This window comes from Choristoneura fumiferana, chromosome 3, assembly GCF_025370935.1.
Source record: "Choristoneura fumiferana chromosome 3, NRCan_CFum_1, whole genome shotgun sequence".
NCBI classification, from domain to species: Eukaryota; Metazoa; Arthropoda; class Insecta; order Lepidoptera; family Tortricidae; genus Choristoneura; species Choristoneura fumiferana.
Window position 1 is genome coordinate 8,042,356 of NC_133474.1, and position 23,373 is coordinate 8,065,728.

The 23,373-nt window shown below is 38.6% G+C and overlaps 2 protein-coding genes across 5 annotated transcripts in view; one reads left to right on the forward strand and one right to left on the reverse strand.

The window, feature by feature from the left end:
- Nucleotides 1-174: 174 nt before the first annotated feature.
- On the reverse strand, nt 175-8,575 carry PlexB (plexin B). Its single transcript, XM_074085392.1, has one exon. The coding sequence runs from the start codon at nt 8,436-8,438 to the stop codon at nt 2,739-2,741; it is 5,700 nt and encodes a 1,899-aa protein (XP_073941493.1). The 5' UTR covers nt 8,439-8,575; the 3' UTR covers nt 175-2,738.
- Nucleotides 8,576-10,790: 2,215 nt separating this feature from the next.
- Nipped-A (Transcription-associated protein Nipped-A) overlaps nt 10,791-23,373 on the forward strand; it is a 41,186-nt gene continuing 28,603 nt past the window's right edge. For 2 of the 4 annotated variants that reach the window (XM_074085395.1, XM_074085397.1), the window contains exons 1-13: nt 10,792-11,275; nt 14,027-14,332; nt 14,626-14,820; nt 15,211-15,377; nt 15,849-16,084; nt 16,609-16,813; nt 17,331-17,522; nt 18,285-18,552; nt 18,956-19,174; nt 19,340-21,151; nt 21,352-21,550; nt 21,897-22,132; nt 23,072-23,312. In XM_074085395.1, coding sequence (XP_073941496.1) covers nt 11,129-11,275; nt 14,027-14,332; nt 14,626-14,820; nt 15,211-15,377; nt 15,849-16,084; nt 16,609-16,813; nt 17,331-17,522; nt 18,285-18,552; nt 18,956-19,174; nt 19,340-21,151; nt 21,352-21,550; nt 21,897-22,132; nt 23,072-23,312 — 4,423 coding nt within the window. In that variant the 5' untranslated portion in view covers nt 10,792-11,128. Of the gene's footprint in view, nt 11,276-14,026; nt 14,333-14,613; nt 14,821-15,210; nt 15,378-15,848; nt 16,085-16,608; nt 16,814-17,330; nt 17,523-18,284; nt 18,553-18,955; nt 19,175-19,339; nt 21,152-21,351; nt 21,551-21,896; nt 22,133-23,071; nt 23,313-23,373 lie in introns of all 4 variants that reach the window. The other 2 variants (XM_074085394.1, XM_074085396.1) reach the window with 2 other exon arrangements.

Genomic DNA, 23,373 nt, shown 5'->3' on the forward strand with positions numbered 1-23,373 from the left:
TTTATAAAAGCTTCGACAATATAATATAGTGACTGTCTAATTGTGTGGTTTATTCGACTATTCGTTTTCCTGCAAAATTAATAAAGCAATTTATGAACCACAAACCACAACTTTGGTAAGCGCAGGAGGGAACTCCTCAATAGTTCATAGTACCGACTTGAAATTTGGTACAGATATGTAGTATAGATGACAGTGCAAGTACAGTCAACGAAAAGTACATTCGGCAAAAAAGTTTATTACAAGCATTATATTTTTTTGAAGTGTAATGTAACTAAGTATGTTTGCTCGGGTGGAATCTTTCAACTCAAATTTGAAGTGGATATTTTCAACCGATTGAGCTGAAATTTTACACGCATGTATAAATCCAAAGACAATGCAAATGCGGTGCTAAAATGGCCAAAATTGGTTTGACGTGATATTTGGATGGCCCTTTACTTAGCGATGAAAATGATAAGCCAATAATTTGATAAATAAGTATATTTCTAAGTCAATAATATAAAATTTTAAGAGACGGGTGAATTTACGCTGCCTTACGTTTCTAAAAAGTTACATCTAGATAATACTTCTATCTTAAAATATTTTGTAAATGGAATATTATAATTGCGTCATCTCATTATTCTCAAATTACTGCTTTTTTGCAAAACGATTTTGTGAAGATTACTTACTTAATTGAGCAAGAAACAAAATGAGATCAAGCAGTATTTAAGTATCTACATATTATAACAGATCTACATTTGATTATAACAATAAGTCGTCAAATTTCAACTTAATGGGATGGGGTTTGGATATGGGCCCGGGCCGTCGTGTGATGAGGTGTTATCATTATCCTTGATGTTTTTTAAAGCCCCACCCAGTAAACAATGGTCCACAACAAGCCATCACCCACCATTATTTACATTCAATTTCGGGGGCGGCGTCGCGGAGGCTGGCGCTGCCAAGAGCGTAGTCAGCGGTATCAATTTTTGAAAAAATATTAGTTTTTCTGTTACAAATATACAATTTTACTCGCAAATGTGATGAAAAACATTGTATGTCGCACGGGCGGTACTAGAATTACGAACATCGACTCATTAAAGCCCTCAGTCTTCGACTTCGGGCTTCTAATACTCTCGTTCGTAATTCCTTGTTTACCGCCCTTAATACACAATGTACTATTACCGCACTAGTGCAATTTTTTTACAGTTATTTTTTAATTCTCCATTTTAAAAGTTTACAAGCAGAGTTTTAAATGACAAAAATAAAAAAATATCGACACGTAGAAAAATGTATAAATATACAAAACTAAGTAATGCATTTTCAAAATTGATTGTAATTATAATAAACTGTAATTGGGTATAAGAATTGAGGTACCTATCAGATTTTAATAATTTCCGCCTTTTATTTATTCGAAAAAATCGCAGTGTCTGAACGCGTCAAACCTTTGCCTGATAATTTTAGTTAACTCATTAAAAACAAAACTTACGCACGCGCATTACGGACCCGCCATTTTTGTAAAAGTTTGCGTTTTGTTTTTATTTTTCAAATTTGTGTTGTTAATTGCCTGTTTTCTCACAAATGTATTGAAAAACGTCGCATGATACACGGTTGGCAAGGTTTTACCAACTCGTGACGATGAAAACCCTCGCTTTGCGGCTCGGGTTTATCGACTCATTTGTACAGCCTTACTTACCAACTTCGTATCACAAATAACTATTCCGCCTTTATCTGGTACTTTCTTTCTATTGATTTATAGGTAGGTACACCAGAAAAAAAAAACAGAAAATAAAAATAGTTTCCTTAAAATTTAGTGCAGATGTATGTACACCGCATTTTGAAATTAAAATGCTTTAAATAAACAAAAATAAATAATTATCAGTTAAATTTGAAAGGGGTCCGTCAGATTTATGAATTTTGAAAGTGATCCGATGTGATTATAAAAGGTAAAGAAAACCTGCTTTACATGATTCAGGTTCTCAATATTCGACGTAACAGGAGAGGTACCCCGCTCGGAACGGAAAAAATGTCGTTAGAATATAGCTTTTGATCGTCTCGAATATAGGTCTCGCATGTTATGGACTCGGAATGTTGTACTCTGCAGCATATCATATTATCGTAGTTCAAAGGTGGTCGTCAATCAAGAAACTAGAAATATTAACACACTTTACAAAGAGGTAACTAATACTGTGTTATGAGTTATGAATATTCCAAATACAAATATCACAACATTTTCCTAACTTAAAACTTAAACTCTCTTTACACATACACCTAAGCGTAATACATCAAATAGTTTGAGATAGATACACACTCAGTTATATAAAATTATTCGAGGTACAAAGCCAGATACTACGTAAAGAAACAATATTAAAGTTGTTTTTCATTAAAGAGAGCAATAAATAAATATAGTTTTGACCTAGTAGTAGTACCTTAATAAAAATTAGATGGACACTTAAATATGGCCACTAGGAGAGCAAATATTGGTAATAACAAAAATGAGGATCCGAATTTACAAAAACTTTTAAAAGATAATTATTATTTATAGATATTTTTAAGATTTATTAATTTTATGTTATCCACTGAAAAAAATATTTTCATATAAACCTTCCTAACTAGATTAATCGAACTGATATATTACAGTCTTTTTACACATCTGTTTTAGATCTGAGTATTTTCAGAATAAATTAAAGCTTTTTTTACAAAATAGGTATGTATAAATAAAATTATGTAAATGCAATTAAATCGTGATGCAAATTGTCATATAGTCAGCATATAGATGTAGGATCGCCTTCCATTGTGCACGCTACGTTATCTAATTTATGGGCTAAGTGCATTTTGTTACAAAGTGGGTCCATTTCTAGCCCTAAAATTATTTGTTCTCTATACTTACTAACATAAATGTATAGTTCTTTTAGGGCCGAAAGTGTATCGAATTCATTTAATTGCTGCACGGAAAGTTGTTGCATTGATGTGCTTAGTTCCTGATCTGTCACTTGAGGTAATTGTGAAACTGCTTGATAGAACTGTATCACCATATCCCTGTACGTAGGAAGATCTTTCGCAAACAATAGTTTATTTGATGGAGAGTCTTTGCACAATCGGTGCTCTGTTAACGAACAGGCATCCATGAAGGTTTGAGCGATCACAGACAAGGATGAATCCACAGTTGCTGTTTTGTTGATATCAAAAATGAAATCGGGATTCTTTATCAAGTTCACCCAAAATCGCAGAGGTAAACTATTGGATTTCCACGCGTGGACCACTTCGGGATTCATAATACCGTGGGTCCTGGCAGCCTCATCAAAGAGGTCAAACAGCCATTTAACTGCAGGAGGCAGCACTTCATTTACCGTAAGTATAGTGCTGAAGAAGTCGTCAACAAACTTGTGGACTGTGCCTTTCGTCGACAAAAGCCTAGTAAGAAATATTTCTGGTATAGCTTTGTGACTGTGTTCAGACGATTTGTTAATAATATGTTGGTATTCAATAGGCCTCACCAAGTGGTAGAAATGTACATTTTGGTCATTGACGTCACTATTGTATACTCTTATATGAGAGTTTGAACAGTAGATGCCGGTGCAATTCTTGCAAGGAATTTTATAGGAGGTATTAAAACTATCGTTTTGTCGGGATATTAAGGACATAATCGCGGATTCCTTAACACCGTAATGAGCTAGTGTATTCAACTTCCGCCAGCTATTCACTGTTTTCGTAGTAACATCTTCATCTTGAAGTGTCACATGTCCTCCTCTCCCATGCCGCCATTCAAGATCAACTTCATGGACGGATGGTCGTAGTGAAAACGGGGTATTTTTAAACAAAGCGTCAAGTATTTTAGATTTAACTTGTGATATACTATCGCAGTCTAAAACTTTGCATTGGACTTTTTCATCGAAATCATCTTGTACAATATGCAGTGTCACGATTTGATAATCAATCTGCTCTTTCAAAAGTTTTTCTTCTGACAACGAATAACGAGCTTCGTGAGTAATAGCATCAACCACACCCTTTTCGATTTGATGTTTAATAGCTTTAAATAGCAAGAAAAGTGACGAACCAGCATAATCCTTCAGATAATAATACATGCATAATGCCATCCAATTTGTAAGCATTTTCTCGACAACACTTTCAGTTCTTCGCAACATAAGTTGAGGATGTTTGTTACAGACAGATTTGTCAATAAGACGCAATAGAAGCGACTTGAGGATATCAGTGGCATATTCCATTTTCCCCATCAAAATTATCATCAACAAGGAAGCTACATTCACTTTATCACGGATGTTGAAAGATTTTTGAGCTTCTAAAGTGTCTATAAATGACAAAAGGAAACATTTATTATTCAAAAGTTGTTCGAATTGAATCATGGCTGCATCGTAGTTAGTTCGAGGTGTGTTTATAAATTGTCGTTGAACATTTAAAATTGGATGGTCTGATACACCTGGGAAAAATACTTTCATTACGTAATTTACATGATCAAGCGTTGGGATGCCGGAATGTTCCAAATCAGCGGCCAAGTCTGACATATCGGTCTGTAATTCTGCAAAAGCCAACTTGCATTCAAGTCTTACATTACTTTCCAATGTATCCATCTGTATTTGTATTCGTTTATATTCTCTTTCAGCTTTTGTACTTCTGCGTCGATACATGACTAAAACTATCATGAATATAAGTACCAAGAAAAAGGTACCGGCTGCAATTCCTGCAATTGCTTCCGGTGGAAAATTGTAATTTCTTAGTAATTCATAGTGAAGATATCCAATAGGAAACCTTAAATTTTTTCCCACTTTAACCACTACCATGGGCAGAGTAATATCAGTTATTTGAACACCATTTTCATCTGTATTTAATGGTTGAATTTCGGGTGGAGTGCAAAGAAGCTGTTGCATGGTTAGACTGGTAACATTACATGGCTGAGTTCCAATAGTAACAACCACATCTGTTTCGTCACTAGCTCTTATTAGATTTTCTCCTTCTATGACGAGAGGATCTCCTTTATACGATTTAATTCTGTTTGGAAATTGATAAACATGAGGATCCTCCACAAAAACCATGTGAGTTCTGGGAGGGTTGAAGTATTTCTCCAAATCATGCATAGTTTCTACATCATCCATAACAAAACCAACTTTCATAGCTATTTGTGGTGTACTTGTTTGAGCCGCAGTAGCTTGTAAAATCTCAAAATACTTTTTATTTATTGCAGGACTTGGGCATTCCATTTGATTCGAGTTCAACACGACACATGATGTATAATTAACAGGAACTAATTCATTAGCATAGTATAATTTCATTAATGGTTTCTGAATAGTATTTAAATTAGTACCATGAACTGTTATCATCCGTCCTCCAGAAACAAAACTTTTTAACGGCTTAATTTCCATTATAGTTGGGTCTGCTGTATAATTATATAGGTCGCCGTTCAGCGTGCGATTAGCATTATCGATAGCGACAGTTATTGTGTGAATAACGCGAGGCATATTAGCTTTGGGAGTTATGCAAATTAGTCTACTATTTGATGTTTGAGTTTTATTAACAGAACATGGCAGTTCATCCAGGTATGCTGAAATTGCTGATCCAGTATTTAAGTGCTGCCCTCCAATCGCGAGTTGTGTTCCACCTGACACGGGGCCAAGCGCAGGGTAAACGCCTTGCAGCTTTATATTTTTATAGCTGAACAAGACTGAGGACTCAGTATATCCAGCGTCATTTTCTACAATCACTGGTGCTACTGACGATCCATTTGAGGCTCCAGTGCGACATGTTATGCTGACAGATACCTCAAAATCCACGATTACACATGGCACTTCACCAATTCGGACTTTTCCAGTAACTTCTTCAACTCTTAACCCAAGATTACTACCCTCTATTGTTACAATCGTTCCACCCTCTATAGGCCCACTCAATGGTTTAATCATGTCTATGCGGGGTTTGGGACATTCAGTTACAGGGTTTTCGAGACATGATTCACTGTAAGAGCAGGAATTTCCACACCATGTGCACTGGTAAACAGAGTTGCGCGTGATACAAAGAGAACAATCAGCATGCTCTCTGTGAGATCCTAGAATTTCACATTTGTATAGAGTGATGTTTATGGTATCTATGTAGTGCTTATGATTCCAAACCACCTTTACACTAACATTATACTCCCCAACATCTTCTTCATAAGAATAAGTAGTTTTGTCACATACAATAAAATGATTGGATTCAACTCTTGCAGGTAGTATCATGTTAGCCAGTTCTATACTTACAATACATTGGAACCCTGTATGTCCAGGTTGTAAATGTGGTAAGTTTTCAACCTCTAGCTCTAACTCTTTAGGTACATTATTGGGTAAGAGAATTTGACGTTTGTACTGCCTTATTCGAGGGCAATGCCCAATGCCATGGTTCAATAACTTAGAAGGGTTGTTTTCCCCACTAATAATAGTTCTTTGACACACTGAGGTGTCGTGTGTGCATCTATTATCATAAATACACCAATTACACGCCCAATCACTCATTATGCAGGAATGACATGTTGTATGCTTAGAACAATCATAGAAAGCAAAGTTCCTAGAAACAAAATCTTTATTTGTTTCTGATGAATGTACTGAGAGGGGCACATATGCATGGTCTTGGTTCTGAGATATTTTAGGTCTATGTTTAATATCTGGGGTAGGACAAGCTAGACCATTTGATGTGACTGCAGCATCTATAGGGGGAGCATTACCAAATACACATTTGTATGTGGCACCAAAGGGAAGTTCAGGTAGAGTTCTAATAACAAGTTGTACTGTAGTTATTTCATTTACTGATATTCTATCAGGCATGATTTGTTCAAAGTCAATGCACTGCTGGCCTGTGTATTGGGATAACCACCTGGGGGCACTTTGTGTGCCTTTTTGACACAAACTTTGCACAGTGCAGCGTTTTTCTAGTGAACACCAGCCACAGTGGGGATCATTAGACTCGAGGCATGATGAACAGTCACTATGTTCAGCACACTTCTCTGTAGGGATTTGGACTATTGTGTTTCTTGCTAATACATACAGTGTTCTCTGGTATGGTGATAAAGTTGTATCTGGCAATATTCTTTGCCCTGGCAATAGCTCATCATTTGCATACTGCAATGCTTTATCTGCATCAATTAAAACTTTTTTGAGCTTGCCATCATTGGTACCTAAAAATGCAACTGTGTGTAAACTAGTGACAGACATTGTAACAGAAGTCACTAGAGTATCCATCCAGTAGATAACTGGTGTAGTTTGTATAGGGTACAGACCACTTATCTTAAGACCAACTTCACAAAAATTAAGTATATTGCCTGTAGAACCCACAGTGGGACATTTACCATCTGATATCATCCCTGATATGTAGCCCATATTGCGAGATTTAGTACTACCGTTGAAACACATATGAACATTTTCATTGAACTTAATATCGATTTCTTGTAAAGAAAAAACACATATTGCTGACTTAGCTACTGGTTCGTTAGTGATACCTCTTGATGGACTGAAGGATGTGACCAGTATGGGGTCTCCTGCCTCAATACCAAGCTGGGTGGCCAGGTTAGTCCCAGCCTTAGCTATTTTAGCATCTTGAACTAAGTTGTAATTGACATCTTCACTCTTACCATTAATGTCCTCTCGCACATTACACTCAAGAGTGACTTCTGTATAGCTGTTGTAGTTATCATCATTGACACAAGTCCGGGCGAGACGTGACACATATCCCAGTTCTTCATTACCTGCTAGGTGGGAATGCTTTTGAATTATTAAGAAGTAAGCATAGTCACTGGCATTAAAACCATACACATATTGCACCAAAAAGTTATCTCTATACTTCACATCAATTTGAATGGAGCTTTGCTTGGAGAATGTAGACTGGGCAAGCCTGAGCGTCATGAGATCGCGGCTGGAAATTGCAGGAACATCGTGCCTGTAGTCCCCTATGTTAGTGAATGTGGTGCCAACATACAGCACATTGGACCTGTCCCAGGAGTTGTACCGCTCGGGCCCGATGAAGGCGTACGTGGAGGCTTCAGCATCGTTGGCCGCGACGCTCTCAGGCAGGAACTCCGGCTCAGCGGCGATGTCACCCAGTTTGTACTTGTAGCAGGAACCCTGAGCCACGGAACCACACGTAATCACTAATCTGGACTCCTGATCGATCACTAGTATTTTATTCACATTGTCGATCTTCGTTGTTTTGATTATTTCGGCAGAGGGACAACCGCTCGCATGGCACATAGGATTATCGAGCTTCGGCCCAGTTCGTATTATGTGTATGGGCTTCAAGTCGGGACTAAGCTGATGCAGTGCATTCAGCGATCCTGCGTACACCTGTCCACTGACTTTATCGACAGCGAGGTGATAGAAGTGGAATGTCTCATTCTGTTGATTGGGGTATTGTGATATGAATTCGTATCCGTAAACTATTGTGCTCCAAAGCCAGAATATTATGACTAATACTGTCCTGAAAGCAGCCATGATTACATTTTATACTGCCTTCTTATAAATATATTGCACTTTATCACAAACACTACGTTGTTTTTATTTCATCTTCAACCCATTATATTTATTTTACAAAAATAATGTAAAGCATCCATCGATGCCGATGACATGGAATAAACAATATAGAATAAAATAGAATAGTGAGTGAACTGAATTGGTCATAAACAAGAGAGAACTTACATGGTATTATAAAGCATGTATAAAGCGCTTGTCACATTATTATTATAACTAAAAGAGTCACTGTAAAATTATTAAACCGACTACAAAATAACTAAAAACCGAAAAATCACTGAAATAAGTTTAGATCTGTGCTTCCTACTGATCTATTTGAAGTCATAATTGAAAATATAATCGCCATGACTTAAAACAGATAAAAATTTAAAATAAGACAAATAGGGTTGTCTCACTCTAACATTTCCAAACTTTGGTAATTTATACAAATGTCCCGTTTTATAACAATTCGAACATGATGACTGATGATGATACAAGTGAGAGAAGAATCGGCAAGTAGTGTCAGCATACAGTATACGCTTTATGTCAAAATTATATTTTCGCTCATTTTGCGCAAATATTGTGTCGATTATTTAAATACGAGTTACATTCATGCCTACGTTAAAAAAAATGTAAACAATGAAATGTAATTTATATTCACATAAACACTAAACATTTAAAATACATAAACCACTCGGATTAAGTTTTATTTGTAACTTAGCTAGCAACACTAGAACGGAATTGCCAATTAAGTTTCTTTAGCTAATTTAATAATTTTTCATATATGAATATTACCAAATAAAAAAAATCTCGGATGATTTTAGCCATTACAATTCACCTACCACTCCCGCAATTACAGTTAAACCTGAACTTTACTAAGATTTTTATTTTTGCTTTGCAGCCGAAGTTTTTTATTACTTCTCGTTCTTACGCTTTATATCAAAGACCAACATTAAGGCCTATTTACATTAAGTATACAACTTTTTTGTACAGACGAATGCAAGAATATATACAGCCATAGCATCAAAATATGTATACATCGACTTTCATGTTTAGTGGCATAAAGGTGTATAGATATTTTTGACGTCTTGGTAACGTATATATATTTATGCCCTTAACCGTACAAGAATCGGCAATAATTGTGTACAATAATTCTTTTGTTGCAATAATAGTATTCAAGAATTGAACCGAAGTGTTTACACGCTAGCAATAATCATTAACTTGATTACAAGTATTGACAGGAAGTAATTGCTACCCTACTTTGTTTACATTTATGACATTATTGCACGAAAATAACTGTAAGTATATAAGTCTTGCCAAGTCTAAACCTTCTAGTTGTATCATATACCTATAAGCGTGTGACGTGTTGCTGCAATTATTGCATGTATTTGCAGCCGCAGATTTTTATTCAACATGGAAAGTTCAATGTGTGGTAAAAATAAATTTTAAGTAATATTTGATCTGAATGTGTGTAAACAAATGTTTCTCTCTCTCTCGTTTGTCATATATGTATGTAGTAAGAATATTTTAGGTTCAGGATAATCCCTTTTGTGGTTACTCATTCATCATTATAAGAAAGTGTGCGTAGATAGGTATATAAATACAAAGGCGTATATAAATATGTATTTTCAAAATGTAAAATACATATCATTTTAAAAGCTTGAGGCACATTATACATATATGAGATTCAGGTTTAGTAGTAGATATGCATTTTTACCACCTCCTGTTATACAATATTTACTCCATCATGAGCTTGGGCACTTTGGGCAGTTAGTTACTCGCAACATGGTTCATCAAGACCCTGGATATCATCCAGGTCAAAGTACTTATTTATAAAGACAAATCAAACGATCCCAAAGACGACGGGGGCTATGTCGGTCATTTCGCTTCGCTACTATCCAGTGACCATCTTAAATGAAAATGGAGCGGCAATTCTTGAATTCAATTAACTGTTGGACTCTGTTTACACCTATGCCAGTACTGAATGCAAGTTGCTTTCTATATGCAACAATATCACGTTAGGTTTAGACTGAGCAAGCAATTGTTTTTGGCTCAACTTTATTGTATGGAATTTGCAAGAAAGTTGTATAATGTAAATAGGCCTGAATACAACTTGATCATTTAACTTAACATTTTAGGAATAGATAAAATGACGTTTTATTTTTCAATAGTGTGTCATGTTTTTAAGAAAATATAATCAATTTAGCACAGTGTGGCAAAGCTCTTCAGATCCCCCTTTTCACTGATCAAATTTTTTACGAACCCATTTTTACTTTCCTAGCCAATTCTAGCTATTTTTTGATTGAGTGTGTTGGCAACATTACACTTTATTACACTTACAGCGTTTCATAAAAAAAACATTGTATTGTATGTATTTTGTACGTACGTACCAGTTATAATAATGTACTCTGTGGTACGTACTTCGTACAGTAGCATCGGGAAGTGTATTGTTTTTATTTAGTAATTTAAAAGACTGATAAAATAAGTCATAAGGAAACATATTTTGAATATCAGGGACAAGCGAGTACAAAGCCGTACAAAATATGTAGACACAATAGTTAAGTTAAATTATTAGTTCAGTCAGAGCCGCACTCGTGCGGTAAACACCATGCCTATTAAATGAAATAGCTTCTGGAAAATCTCCGTCTGTTCTTGTGCACCAAAATACCCTCAATATGATGGCTTCAATGTCTTCTGGTGGGCCGGGGGATCCGCACACACAAATGAACACGTACAGGAGCTATGTGACCATGTTGGCGGACCCCGGCGCCAAGGACGAGATAAAGCTAAAAGCTGCGCAAGAGCTTAGCGAAAACTTCGAGGTTTGTGCTTTACTTTGTTTATCTTTGTTCAAAAACCTCACCCTCTGCTAGACTGTCCTGGTTTTGCCTTGAACCTGGCTTTAGGACGATGTAGAATTGTAGACAGTGATGATCTGCATCTGCACCGACTACTAGAGAAAAATATGGCCTTTTTTGTCATGGCTAAAACTTAAATCATTGTGAAACTGAGTGTATTTCATGCTTGCAAATAAGGTGTAAAATGTAGGATTACATTGCGTTACACAATCCACAGAGCCCTGACAAAAATCACAATAACAATGGTAGCATCAGTAGGGGTGTTAATGTCGAAGTTAATTAATTTTTATGTGAAAAGAACCATTTGATTTAATTTTTTTATCTATTAAATCGGGCCAAATTAAAAAGCCAGATAAAGTAAGGAAGTAACATCAAAAGTGTGGATATATTCTAAGAAATCTAGATGCATGATGACCATAATTCGGGTGTATAGCCTTTGTATCATTTCCCCACATTATATCAATTAAAACTTGTGATCTTTCTTGGGATTTTCTCAATATTTGTTCTTTGAAGGTAGTTTCAGTGTAACATCAACTGTTGAGTCATTTATAAAACTTACATCGCAAAATATATTTTTACTTTAATACCTTTTCTTTTTAATTCATTAATGTCAGTAGTGTCATATTATGGTTATTGGCAAAGTGCCTTGCAGCAAATGCCATATCAACAAAAAAAAGTACCTATATGATTGGAGACTAACCCTCTGTTTCACCAACCAATTGTCCACCATCCAACTATCCATTGATTAAATTTATTTGACAGATATATGTGATGCTGTCTCTGTTTGCTTGTTGCATCACATTTATCCGTCAAATAAAATTAATCAGTGGGTGGTGAAACAGCTCCTAAAAGTTTGTACTATGTTAAATGGCAGTTAACTATACAGAACTACTGACTGTAAAAAGTTCTGTTGTAACACTAAAAGTTGTATGGTAAATTTTCATGTCACTATGGAAAACTTGCGTACTAATTTTAACTAGTGGCATTAAAGTATGCCATAAGGCTGGTGTGGCCACTGCTTTGAAATATGTTTTTCCAGTTTTTGAGAGAGAAGGATATGTTAAATATAATATACAGCACTGGTTTTCAACCAGTGACCCACAAGAGAAAAAATAGGTATCTGTGAAAGATTGCACAGGTGGTGCAATTTCACATATGTCACTGATGCAAACTGAATTGTATACATATAACCTAACCAACAAAAAGTTTGAAAACCCCCAACATTGTCACTTTAAAGTTCAATATCTCAAAAACAGCTGAACCGATTTTGATAAAACAAGTCTAAGAACCATAGCTAAAAACCCTGCTTTCAAATTAAAAAAAATCGGTTCATGCGTTTAAGAGCTACGGTGTCACAAACAAAGACACAGACGCACATAGCGGTCAAACTTATAACACCCCTCTTTCTGCGTCGGGGGTTAAAAATATAATGATGTGTATTTAATTGTAAGGGTGACACTCTTTCCCAGCCCGGATAACACCGTCATGGAAATACCGGCCCTGTTTTTTGTGTACACGCCCATAGAAACTGACAGCAGCTTCTATGGGTGTGTACACGAAAAACAGGGTCGGTATTTCCATCCCGGTATTATCTGGGCCGGGAAAGACTGTCACCCTAATTGTAACACTGTTAATAAATGTAGGTAACTTTCAAAGTCAAAGTCGAAATATCTTTATTCAATTTAAGCTATGACAAGCACTTATGAATTATGAATGTCAATCTTTTTATGATTTTATGGTTACTTATGCTTTAATCAGAGATTATTTATGAATTGCTATAGATGCTATAGTTACACTTTCTTTTTAACATTGTAGTACTAGCTCATAACAATGAAATAAAAGTGGTTCTTGGTCGAAAAAAGGTTGGGAACTGCTGATATCAGGGATCTATAAGTATCTTCTATACTGATATAATTAGCAAACAAGTAAACTTTGTTTGTAATATTTGTAAGAGGTAATCTCTCAAGCTGTTGAATCAATTCTAGATATTTTTTCACTGATATAAAGCGGCACTATGATGTGATCCCTTCCCTGATCACTACACTACTTTTTATCCTGGGAAAACATAAAATTCCCCTGAAAGTTGAAACACAGATTAAGTTGCAGGGTTAAAATACAAATTTACACATTATACTAGTAAATGGGTGATCTACTGATGTTCATTTGATTTATATAATAACATTAATAGAACTGCATTATCATTAATCCAATTATGCTAGTCATTGTATACACTGTATCAATTATGTTATCATCCAATGTAAACGCAACAATTTTGCGTAAGTACCTAATAATAAAATGAATTAACTGCACTGGGTTCACTTGGGAACTATAGCCCAAGTCCTATGATTCTGAGAGGAGGCCTGTGCCCAGCAGTGGGATGTATATATGCTGGCATGATGATGATGGTGAAATAGAATAATTATTTATCAGTAACTAGCTATTGCCTGCAACCAAATACCCTCATACCATACCAAATTGAATTTAAATCGGTTCAGCATTCTAAGCATGAAGGGGTAACAGACAGACAAAAGCTACTTTCACAATAACAAGTGCTGATTCAATGGGTGCAACCGTCAACCAAAGGTTGCTTAAAGACTTCCTTGCTGTATTCTGATTTGTGGTTTAGGTACAAGATTTAGAAGTATTAACTTGTATCTCAGCCAGTTAACCTGATAATATGAAGCATCAGTCTATTAATTTTATTTTTCCTTTTAGGTGATACTGAGTTCACCACAGTATCCACAGTTCCTCGAGCACTCATTGAAGATATTCCTCAAAATCTTACAAGAAGGAGAGCCGCACTTCATTGCGGAATACAACATTCAGCAAGTCAGAAAACTGATTCTTGAGATGATACACAGGCTACCAATAAGTGAAACACTCAGGCAATATGTCAAACACATCCTCGTACTCATGTTGAAATTGATGGAAATAGAAAATGAGGAGAATGTCTTGGTTTGCTTGAAGATCTTTATGGAGTTACATAAACAATACAGGCCAGCATATAGCACAGAAGTTGATGTAAGTATTTATGATACAGAATATTATTAAGTCACAAATAGAATAATGTAATAAATTAAATCGCAATTAACTTACATGCCAACTTGTGCTTTGACAATAACTTCGAGCAATGACTCAAAATGTTATTGATTTCTCTGTATTTTTTTATTTATTATTTAAGACAACCCCAATTTTCTTCTACAAATAAATACTAACATCATTGATTTACTAAGCCAACAACTTGCTTAACAACATTATTTTATTATCTTTAGAGTAATTTGATGTACATGAAATTCTTCAAGGATGTGTTTCAGATCCATAAATTTCTTCAGTGGGTAAAAGGTATTTATTCCGACTTACCTAATCACCTGCCCAAGATATTTGAACCAAAGCCCACAATCCGAGTGAAAGACTTGTCTGAGGTCAACATTGAACAGCTCTTACAAGAAACTTACACCACAACACCCATTCACACTGAAAAGAAATTACTAGATGGCAGTGTTGTTACGGTAAGAAAAAATTAAAAGTTTTGTTGAAATATAAATTAACACAGTTATTATTTTTTCTCACCCAGTTAATTATACATTGTTGATATGTGAAAGTTGATAGTTAATTATCATTTTAAATTTGATTGTGTCCCCTGAAATACAAGATAAATAATTTTGCTACTTGCATTTGTAAGGTGATAATAACAATTGGTAAACTGGAAGTGATCATCTTTTAAGGATGAGTAGGCCTTTCTACATCTAATTTTTTATTATCTTATCTGTTTATTTCATGTGTGCCATAGCATATTTATGAATTATGAAGTAATTCACAAATATTAGCGATTTTCTGGGTTGCTTTTATGTTGCATATTTTTATTCTAATTACAAATAATGTATTTGTTTATTTTTCAGTACAATCTGATTCCTAGATCTGTGTTGTCACTCAAAGTCATTCAAGAGTTGCCAATTATAGTTGTCCTGATGTACCAATTGTACAAGCAGAATGTACATCAGGAAGTTAGCAATTTTATACCCCTTATAATGGAGACCATAACATTGCAACCAGCTGCCACACACAGGTACTTTTTATCTCATCTGTAATATAAACTGTCATCCACTTTTGGATGGGACTTGGGTGGGACTTATTAGACATACTTACACTCGCCATTATAAGTATCAGAACCGTTTAGGTATACCTAGCGCCATCCACGAAGACTCGTGATTTTGCCAACATTAGACATTAATGATATTGTAATATTAACAACGGCACGCGTCATCGTGAATGACTCTACCTATACTCCTAGGTGTTCAAAAATATCTGAACACGTTCTTACCCAATTGAGTTCATTCCATATAGGTAATCGAGTTCAGATTATTTGATATTTTCCTACACAGCTCCGATATTAATGACGGTGACCGATATTAATGATGGCGACCAATATTAATGATGGCGACCGTACAAAGAAATATAAATAGGAGACTATTAATTACAAAGAGACTTGTGTATGATTTTTAAATGCATTTAAATTTTAATTTCACATCTCTTTCAGACAATCAGCATCGTTCAACAAAGAGGTTTTTGTAGATTTCATGGGAGCACAGATTAAGACTTTGGCTTTTCTAGCATATATCATCAGGATATATCAGGATACAATAGCAAACCATGCTAATCAGATGGTCAAAGGCATAATTGGCCTGTTGACCCTGTGCCCACCTGAAGTTGCTCATCTCAGAAAGGAGTTGGTTATTGCTACCCGGCATATACTTGCTACTGATCTCAGACAGAGTAAGTGTTACAAAAATAGTTTGATAATGTAAGCTATTATACTACTTACATCATTCAAACAGTTATTGTTAAATAACTCGTTCATTAGTGACTTTCCAAGGCGATAATTTGTCTACTTTATGGAGCAAAGTGAAATAATAAATACTACCAACTTAACTAGCTAATATCTGTTGCATTCCATGGATTTAATAATATTAATAGTTTTTTTTTTCACAACATTATTTAGAAAGCAATGTATATTTTTACATGGTTAAGGGTAAAAAAAACTTACTTTTAGATATAATACGTAAATATTTTTATCTAAAATATTTTGCAGCCGTAAGGGCTTTCGCTTCGTTAAGCGGATGCACGGCGCGCGCACGCATGGCGTGCTGTTTCATGGCCTTATTAGAGCATGCAGATTATTCCTTTGCTATAATATTAAAAACCAGCCTGGCCATGGCCAGTCCCCAGTCTACTGGGAGCTGCTGGCGAATCCCATGCTAGAGAGATTGTTAACGGCCAATGACGTATGTTTTGTTCAGAATTTGTACCGTATATGGAGCGCCTCTTCGACGAGGAAGTGCTGCTGGGAGGCGGCTGGACAGTACACGAGTCTCTACGGCCGCTGGCGTACTCTACACTGGCGGACTTAGTGCACCATGTACGCCAGCACCTGCCACTGGCCGATCTTGCCATCGCCGCCCACCTGTTCTCCAAAAATGTCCACGATGAATCCCTACCCACGAGGTGAGTGTACACTCGAGCAAACTGGTTCATGTACCAGGATGGAACCTTTGTGTTAGTAATGTCATGTTGACATCCCATAATATACTTTTGTAAAAGAAATCATAGTGAATTTAATTATTATAAAGTTCCAGCCTGGTACATGACTACAGTGTACTGAACAGGGAATATGTCCGTGACCACTTGACTTGACTACACGTAACTTATTGCTTATCTATCTTTGAAAAGTTTTTCTCTGAGAAACAAAATCAACTAGAATAACTACTTTATGTTTACAAGTAGAATTTGTTTCTATACGAAAGCCTGAGTTTAGATTTCTCTTGAAACTATATGCATTTATTTATGGCAAAACTCATTGGCAGCCCTCAGCACTGGTAACCGTAACCGCGGCTACTTTTCACGGCAATATATAGACCATATCTTACCGTCGCGTCTTTATCGATCCACTTTTCGACTACGTGAAATACTAGCGATCAGAGATATGCGATACCACCCTAACCTTGCCTTATCATTATTACAGCATTCAGACAATGTCCTGCAAGCTCCTCCTTAACTTGGTTGACTGCATCCGACAACGGTCGGAGAGCGAGGCCGCGCCGGGCGCCGGCGCGCAGCCGCAGGGGCGACAGCTGCTCATGCGCATACTGGAAGTGTTCGTGCTCAAGTTTAAGACCATCTCTAAACTTCAGCTGCCGGCGCTCGTTGCTAAGTGGTGAGTATGCTGGATAATCCGTAACTTCGATGTAAAATCAGAAATGAGGAGATACGTAAAAGAACAAGGATCACCGTCATAGCCAAGCGAATTAGCTCGTTGAAGTGGCAATGAGCAGGCCATATAGCACGGAGAACAGATGGCCGTTGGGGCCGAAAAGTTCTCGAGTGGAGATCGCGGATCGACAAGCGCAGCGTGTAGGACGTCCACCTACGAGATGGAGGGTTGATCGGGTTAAAGCCGCGGATTCACGGTAAATGCAAGCCTCTGCCAACCGAAGCAACTGGAGGTCTATAGGGGAGGCCTATGTCCAACAGGACGTTCTACGGCTGAGATGATGATGATGATACATCTCTGCTATTACGGTGGCCTTGGGCGAATTTTCTTTACATTGCTCGGCCTACACATACACAAACATCACGCCTGTATGCCCAAATGGTGTAGGCAGAGCACACGAAACGTTACCGCTTCGGAGCCACTTTTTGCAATTTTAGGTTTTAAGTTTGACAAAAACGGTACAATAGTGACAGGTTGCTAGCCTGTCGCCTACGGTATACCTTAACCTATAGCCTACACGCTCATTATAATTATTAGCTTTAATTATATGTATTGTGCTTTGATCTCAAAATACTAACTGAAAATGTATCACCCTCATTTAGATTCTATTGTACTTTATTATGACGTATTCTATGATTTAATCTGTACTTATATAAAAAAGCAATTAAAAACAAAATATCTTACAGTATTTTCTTCTCTATCCAGTAAACAAGTTACACCAGTTAACGGCGCTAACGGCACGACACCGAACACTCCAACCTCTGCGGCACCGGTCTCGTCCACAGACATCAAAGTGGAAGACGAGAAACCAGTTCCAGATTTCCTCGATAGCTTGTCCAAGCCCGAAGAGAAGTCCAAGATTGGCTTTCCCGCCTCTCAGATGAATAACCTTAATGTTGGAGATTATAGGACTTTGGTGAAGACGTTAGTGTGTGGTGTGAAAACTATAACGTGGGGGTGCGCCTCGTGTAAAGTAAGTATAAGTTGCAACGGGATGATTTGTAAGAAGGATTAAACTAAGTAAATCTATTTTAAGGTGATAAGATCAGTCAATATCATATTAGTTGCATTGAGTTGACAGATTTAATTGAGCCTACTTAAGTCAAATGTTCATGTTTCGTATTGAGCATAGCAAACATTACAAAAAATTGAAATATCTGTAAACCTGACTTTTGAACGACTTTCAAAGTATCTACTTCACCATCTGGTCAGGAAATAATACTATAACAACGCAATGCGAGCGTTTTTGCTTGTGCTGCTATAAGGACTACGCTCGCCAACAGTGATTTGCGGGAATGCGATATTCCAGCGAGTGAGGTGCATAGATAATGTCGTCTAAATATACTGTTTATTTGAATCATGCGTAACATTTCCAGACGACAACAACGACGGAAGGAGCCGCATCAACATCCATCGCAGGCCAGAAGCAGTTCACGGCCCGCGAGACGCTGGTATTCATCCGACTGGTTCGTTGGGGACTCCAGTCGTTGGATATCTATACGTTGGCTGCGCCCCGTGCGCCAGCCCAGCCTCCCGCGCAGCCGCACGTGCGCTCCAAGGAGGAGAAAGAAGTGTTGGAGCACTTTAGTGGAGTGGTGAGTTTAGTAACATTTCAATTTAAGGTTTATCATTTTTATGTTTTGTTAAGTCAAGCCTAAAGGACGCGATTACATGGTATAGTGAGTACAGTGTATTGCTAACTCAATGTAACGTAAAAGTGCGTTCCTCAGGTTGGCTAACATTGTTTTTTTCTTTTGCAGTTTTCAATGATGAATCCGCAAACTTTCCAAGAAATATTTACGGCGACAATCTCCCACATGGTCGAGAGAATCAATAAAAATATGACATTACAAATAATTGCAAACACTTTCCTTTCCAATCCGGCCACGTCGCCGATATTCGCGACGGTACTGGTCGAGTATCTTCTAAAACGTATGGAAGAAATGGGGACCAACATCGAACGATCTAACCTGTATCTCCGGTTGTTTAAGCTGGTATTCGGCTCGGTCAGCTTATTTCCAACAGAGAATGAACAAATGTTGCGACCACATCTTCATAGTATTGTCAATAAGGCAATGGACTACGCTATGACAGCGAAGGAGCCCTACAACTACTTCCTGCTGTTGCGGGCCCTGTTCCGCTCCATCGGCGGCGGCAGTCACGACCTGCTCTACCAGGAGTTTCTTCCCTTGCTCCCCAACCTGCTGGAAGGCTTGAATCGCCTCCAAAGCGGCCTACACAAACAGCACATGAAAGACCTCTTCGTAGAATTGTGTTTAACTGTTCCCGTGAGATTGAGCAGCCTCTTGCCTTATTTACCGATGTTGATGGATCCATTGGTCTCCGCACTCAACGGTTCACACACGCTGATATCCCAGGGTCTGCGCACACTAGAGCTCTGCGTCGACAATTTGCAGCCGGACTTTTTGTACGAACACATTCAGCCGGTCAGGGCCGACCTGATGCAAGCGCTGTGGCGGACGCTGCAGAACAACGAGGTCGCCAGGATAGCCTTCAGAGTGCTCGGCAAGTTCGGCGGCGGCAACCGCAAGATGATGATCGAGCCGCAGCGGCTCGACTACCGCGAGACCGAGGCGCCGCCGCCCGCCGTGCAGGCCTACTTCCAGGACCAACCCAAACCGATCGATTTCGAAGTCGACAAAGTGATCGAGACGGCCTTTGCCGCTTTGAAATCGAGCACCACGGATCCCTTCTACCGACGCCAGTGTTGGGAAGTACTGCGATGCTATCTGGCGGCTTCGCTCAACTTGGACGATGACCGAGCGACTTTGCAAAAGTTGTTCAATCATCCCAGCTTCCTCGAGGGAAAGATACAGAGTCAGAACGGGCCCTACTACAAGTGCAGTAACTCTCTAGTGAGGAACACACACCGCACGGCGCTAACGGGAATGTTCGTGGCCGCGGCCATCAAGGAGTTGCGCCACCACGTGCTGCCGACGATGGTGTCGCTCGTGCGGCACTACACGCTGGTGGCCATCGCGCAGGAGGCCGGCCCCTTCGCGGGCTCCAGCCACCCCAAGGAAGGGCTCGACGCGCTCGTTCTCGTTGACGCCATAGCGGTCGTTATGGGCCACGAGGAGAAAGAACTGTGCAAGCCCGGACATCTGGCTCTCGTATTAATGATCGAAACCGCAGCGACCGTGCTCGGCAGTAAGGAGCGCGCGTGCCGCCTCCCTCTGATGGAATACTTGGCGGAGCGCATGTCCGCTCTGTGCTACGAGCGCGCATGGTACGCTAAACTCGGCGGCTGTATCGCCGTCAAGTTTATGTTTGAGAAAATGGCGCCCGAGTGGGTGTACAAGCACGTTTTCACGTTCTTGAAAGCTGTTTTGTTCGTCATGATGGATCTTACCGGGGAGGTGTCTTCCGGGGCTATCGACATGGCGACGATGAACCTAGAGCGGCTGGTGCGCGTGTGCGTGGGCGGGCCGGGCGCGGCGGCTGTGGAGCCCGAGGGCGAGGTCGCCGCGGCGAAGGCCCGCGCGCTCCATGACGTCTTGCAAGAACTAGTGCTACAAGTCACCAGTCCCCACTTGCTTGTAAGACAACAGGTATGTGAAGTGTCTTCTCCAGGCCCCTACATGGTTTTTGCGCGTGTGTATCTTGTACATTTTTTGGTTTGGTGAGCCAAGATCTCATCCTTTTACTTAGCAACCGTTACCTTTTATGCTCGCCGAACAAGAACCTTGTAAGCATTTGTATTATGTACGACAATCCATTGATTGTTTAATTCATGGTAATATTTTTTTAGGCAATGAAATCTTTAGAACTGATAGCAGAATTGCAAAACAAAACAGTGACAGAAGTAATGGACCCTCACAGAGAGGTCTTGGCTGACATCATTCCTCCAAAGAAACATCTGCTCAGACATCAGCCGGCCAATGCTCAGATGGGTCTTATGGACGGAACTACATTCTGCACCACTTTGAAACCGAGACTATTTACTATAGGTAAGCTATGTCTTTGCAATTCTAGTCTGTTTGTTTTCGTTAGACGAGCCTTTTCTAAGCCGCGTGGGCAAAAATGTAAGAAAAAATTTATAGACAAACTGATTCGCTCACAGAAAGGGTCTGGTTACCCGAAAGCTATGTTCGCCTTTAGATTTTAATTTTTATGTACGTTGCAAAATCGATTATAACCAAAGACAATGTATAAGTAGGAATTAATGCGTCATCGAACCAAACCACAGCGTAAATGGAACCGGTAATTTTGTGTGCTTTCTGGATTAGCATCTATCCTGTTTCTTTCTCAGTACTTTTAGACCTACTTATTCAATACCTGTGTGTCTTATTCTAGACCTGAACATAAACGAACACAAAGTGTTCTTCCGCGAGTTGCTATCTCTGTGTGAGGCGGAAGACGCAGTGTTAGGCAAGCTGCCGTGCTACAAAGGCGTCAACTTGGTACCACTACGGGCCTCCGCCCTCAGAGCGTTGGCCGCCTGTCATTATATACAGGAGAAGCACTGTCGCGAGAAAATCTTCCAAGTGCTATATAAATCGCTAGAGAAGAACGATCAAGAACTGCAACAAGTGAGTATTGTATTTAAAAGTGTATTGATACACACTTAAAATATTAGTTAAAGTAATTAAAACAATATTGTGAGCTGTGGACATAATTATTACATTTCAATACATACACGAGCCACTCACGTATTTCTTGCCTGGTATTTACGAGTAATTCCCATTTATTTATTTATGTATGAAGGCTTAGTAGGTTGTCTGCCATTATCGCCGCTGGTATCACATCATTGAGTTATCTCATCACAGAGTGAGAGACAGAAAGAAAACTAAAGAACTGTCATTCCTCGCTCTTTAGGACCAGGACTATCGAAAAAAATCTGCAACTCTTCAAATAAACAATTATTTTTTCACACCTCTCCTTCAGAAAAGTAACTTTTCCTCCCTGACGAGAGGGAGCAAAGTGCAACTTTTCTGTTCAAGGCTTTTCTAAGTGTTTTATTGCAAATGCCATTTTTTGAAGTTGATAATTGTAAAGCCACGCCATTTTCTATGCTGGTTGTTCTATAATAATATTTAGAATTTATTTTTTCAAGTTTCTTAATGCTTGGTGTGAAAAGTTGTATGAGCTACTCGGAAGCAAAATTATTTTCATCTTGGGCGTTAACACTTGAATCCCTCATTACGCTCAGGATTCGACTTTAGAATCCCTCGCTACGCTCAGGATTCTATTGTAGAATCCTTCGCTACATTCTGGATTCAATGTACGCCCTCGCCGTAAATACACCATTTTGCTCCCTTGTGACACAAATAACTATGCTAACCCCCGACCTTACGATAGCTATATCTATGCAACGAATAGCTCCTCCACCAGTATGAACTGTAGGAACACACACAAATCACACAAGCCCAACTATCACCACTTCAACCAGAGTTCATCCTCAGAGCAACATACCGTTTACCATGCTACCAGATCTTAGAAGTATTGTAACATAGTATTGTGTTCCCCAGGCCGGTTTCGAGTGCATGCAGAAATTCCTATCGGGCTTCCAAATCGACATGGAGATGGTCCATCCAGTGATGCGGCCATTGCTCCTCACGCTCGGCGACCACCGTAACCTGAGCGTGAACGGCGCCAAGCGGCTCTCCTACCTCACGCAGCTGTTTCCCTCCACGTTCAGCGAAAAGCTGTGTGAGCAGCTACTGCAGTTGCTGAAGAAGTTGCTGGATTATTCTATACAAACTAATCGAGGTATGTTTTTGCTTTTAGTGAGTGTTCGGGATGTAGATGTTCCGTAAACAATAAACACGCA

Coding starts and splice junctions, on each gene's coding strand:
- PlexB (XM_074085392.1), bottom strand. CDS start 8,438: ATGGCTGCTTTCAGGACAGTATTAGTCATAATATTCTGGCTTTGGAGC.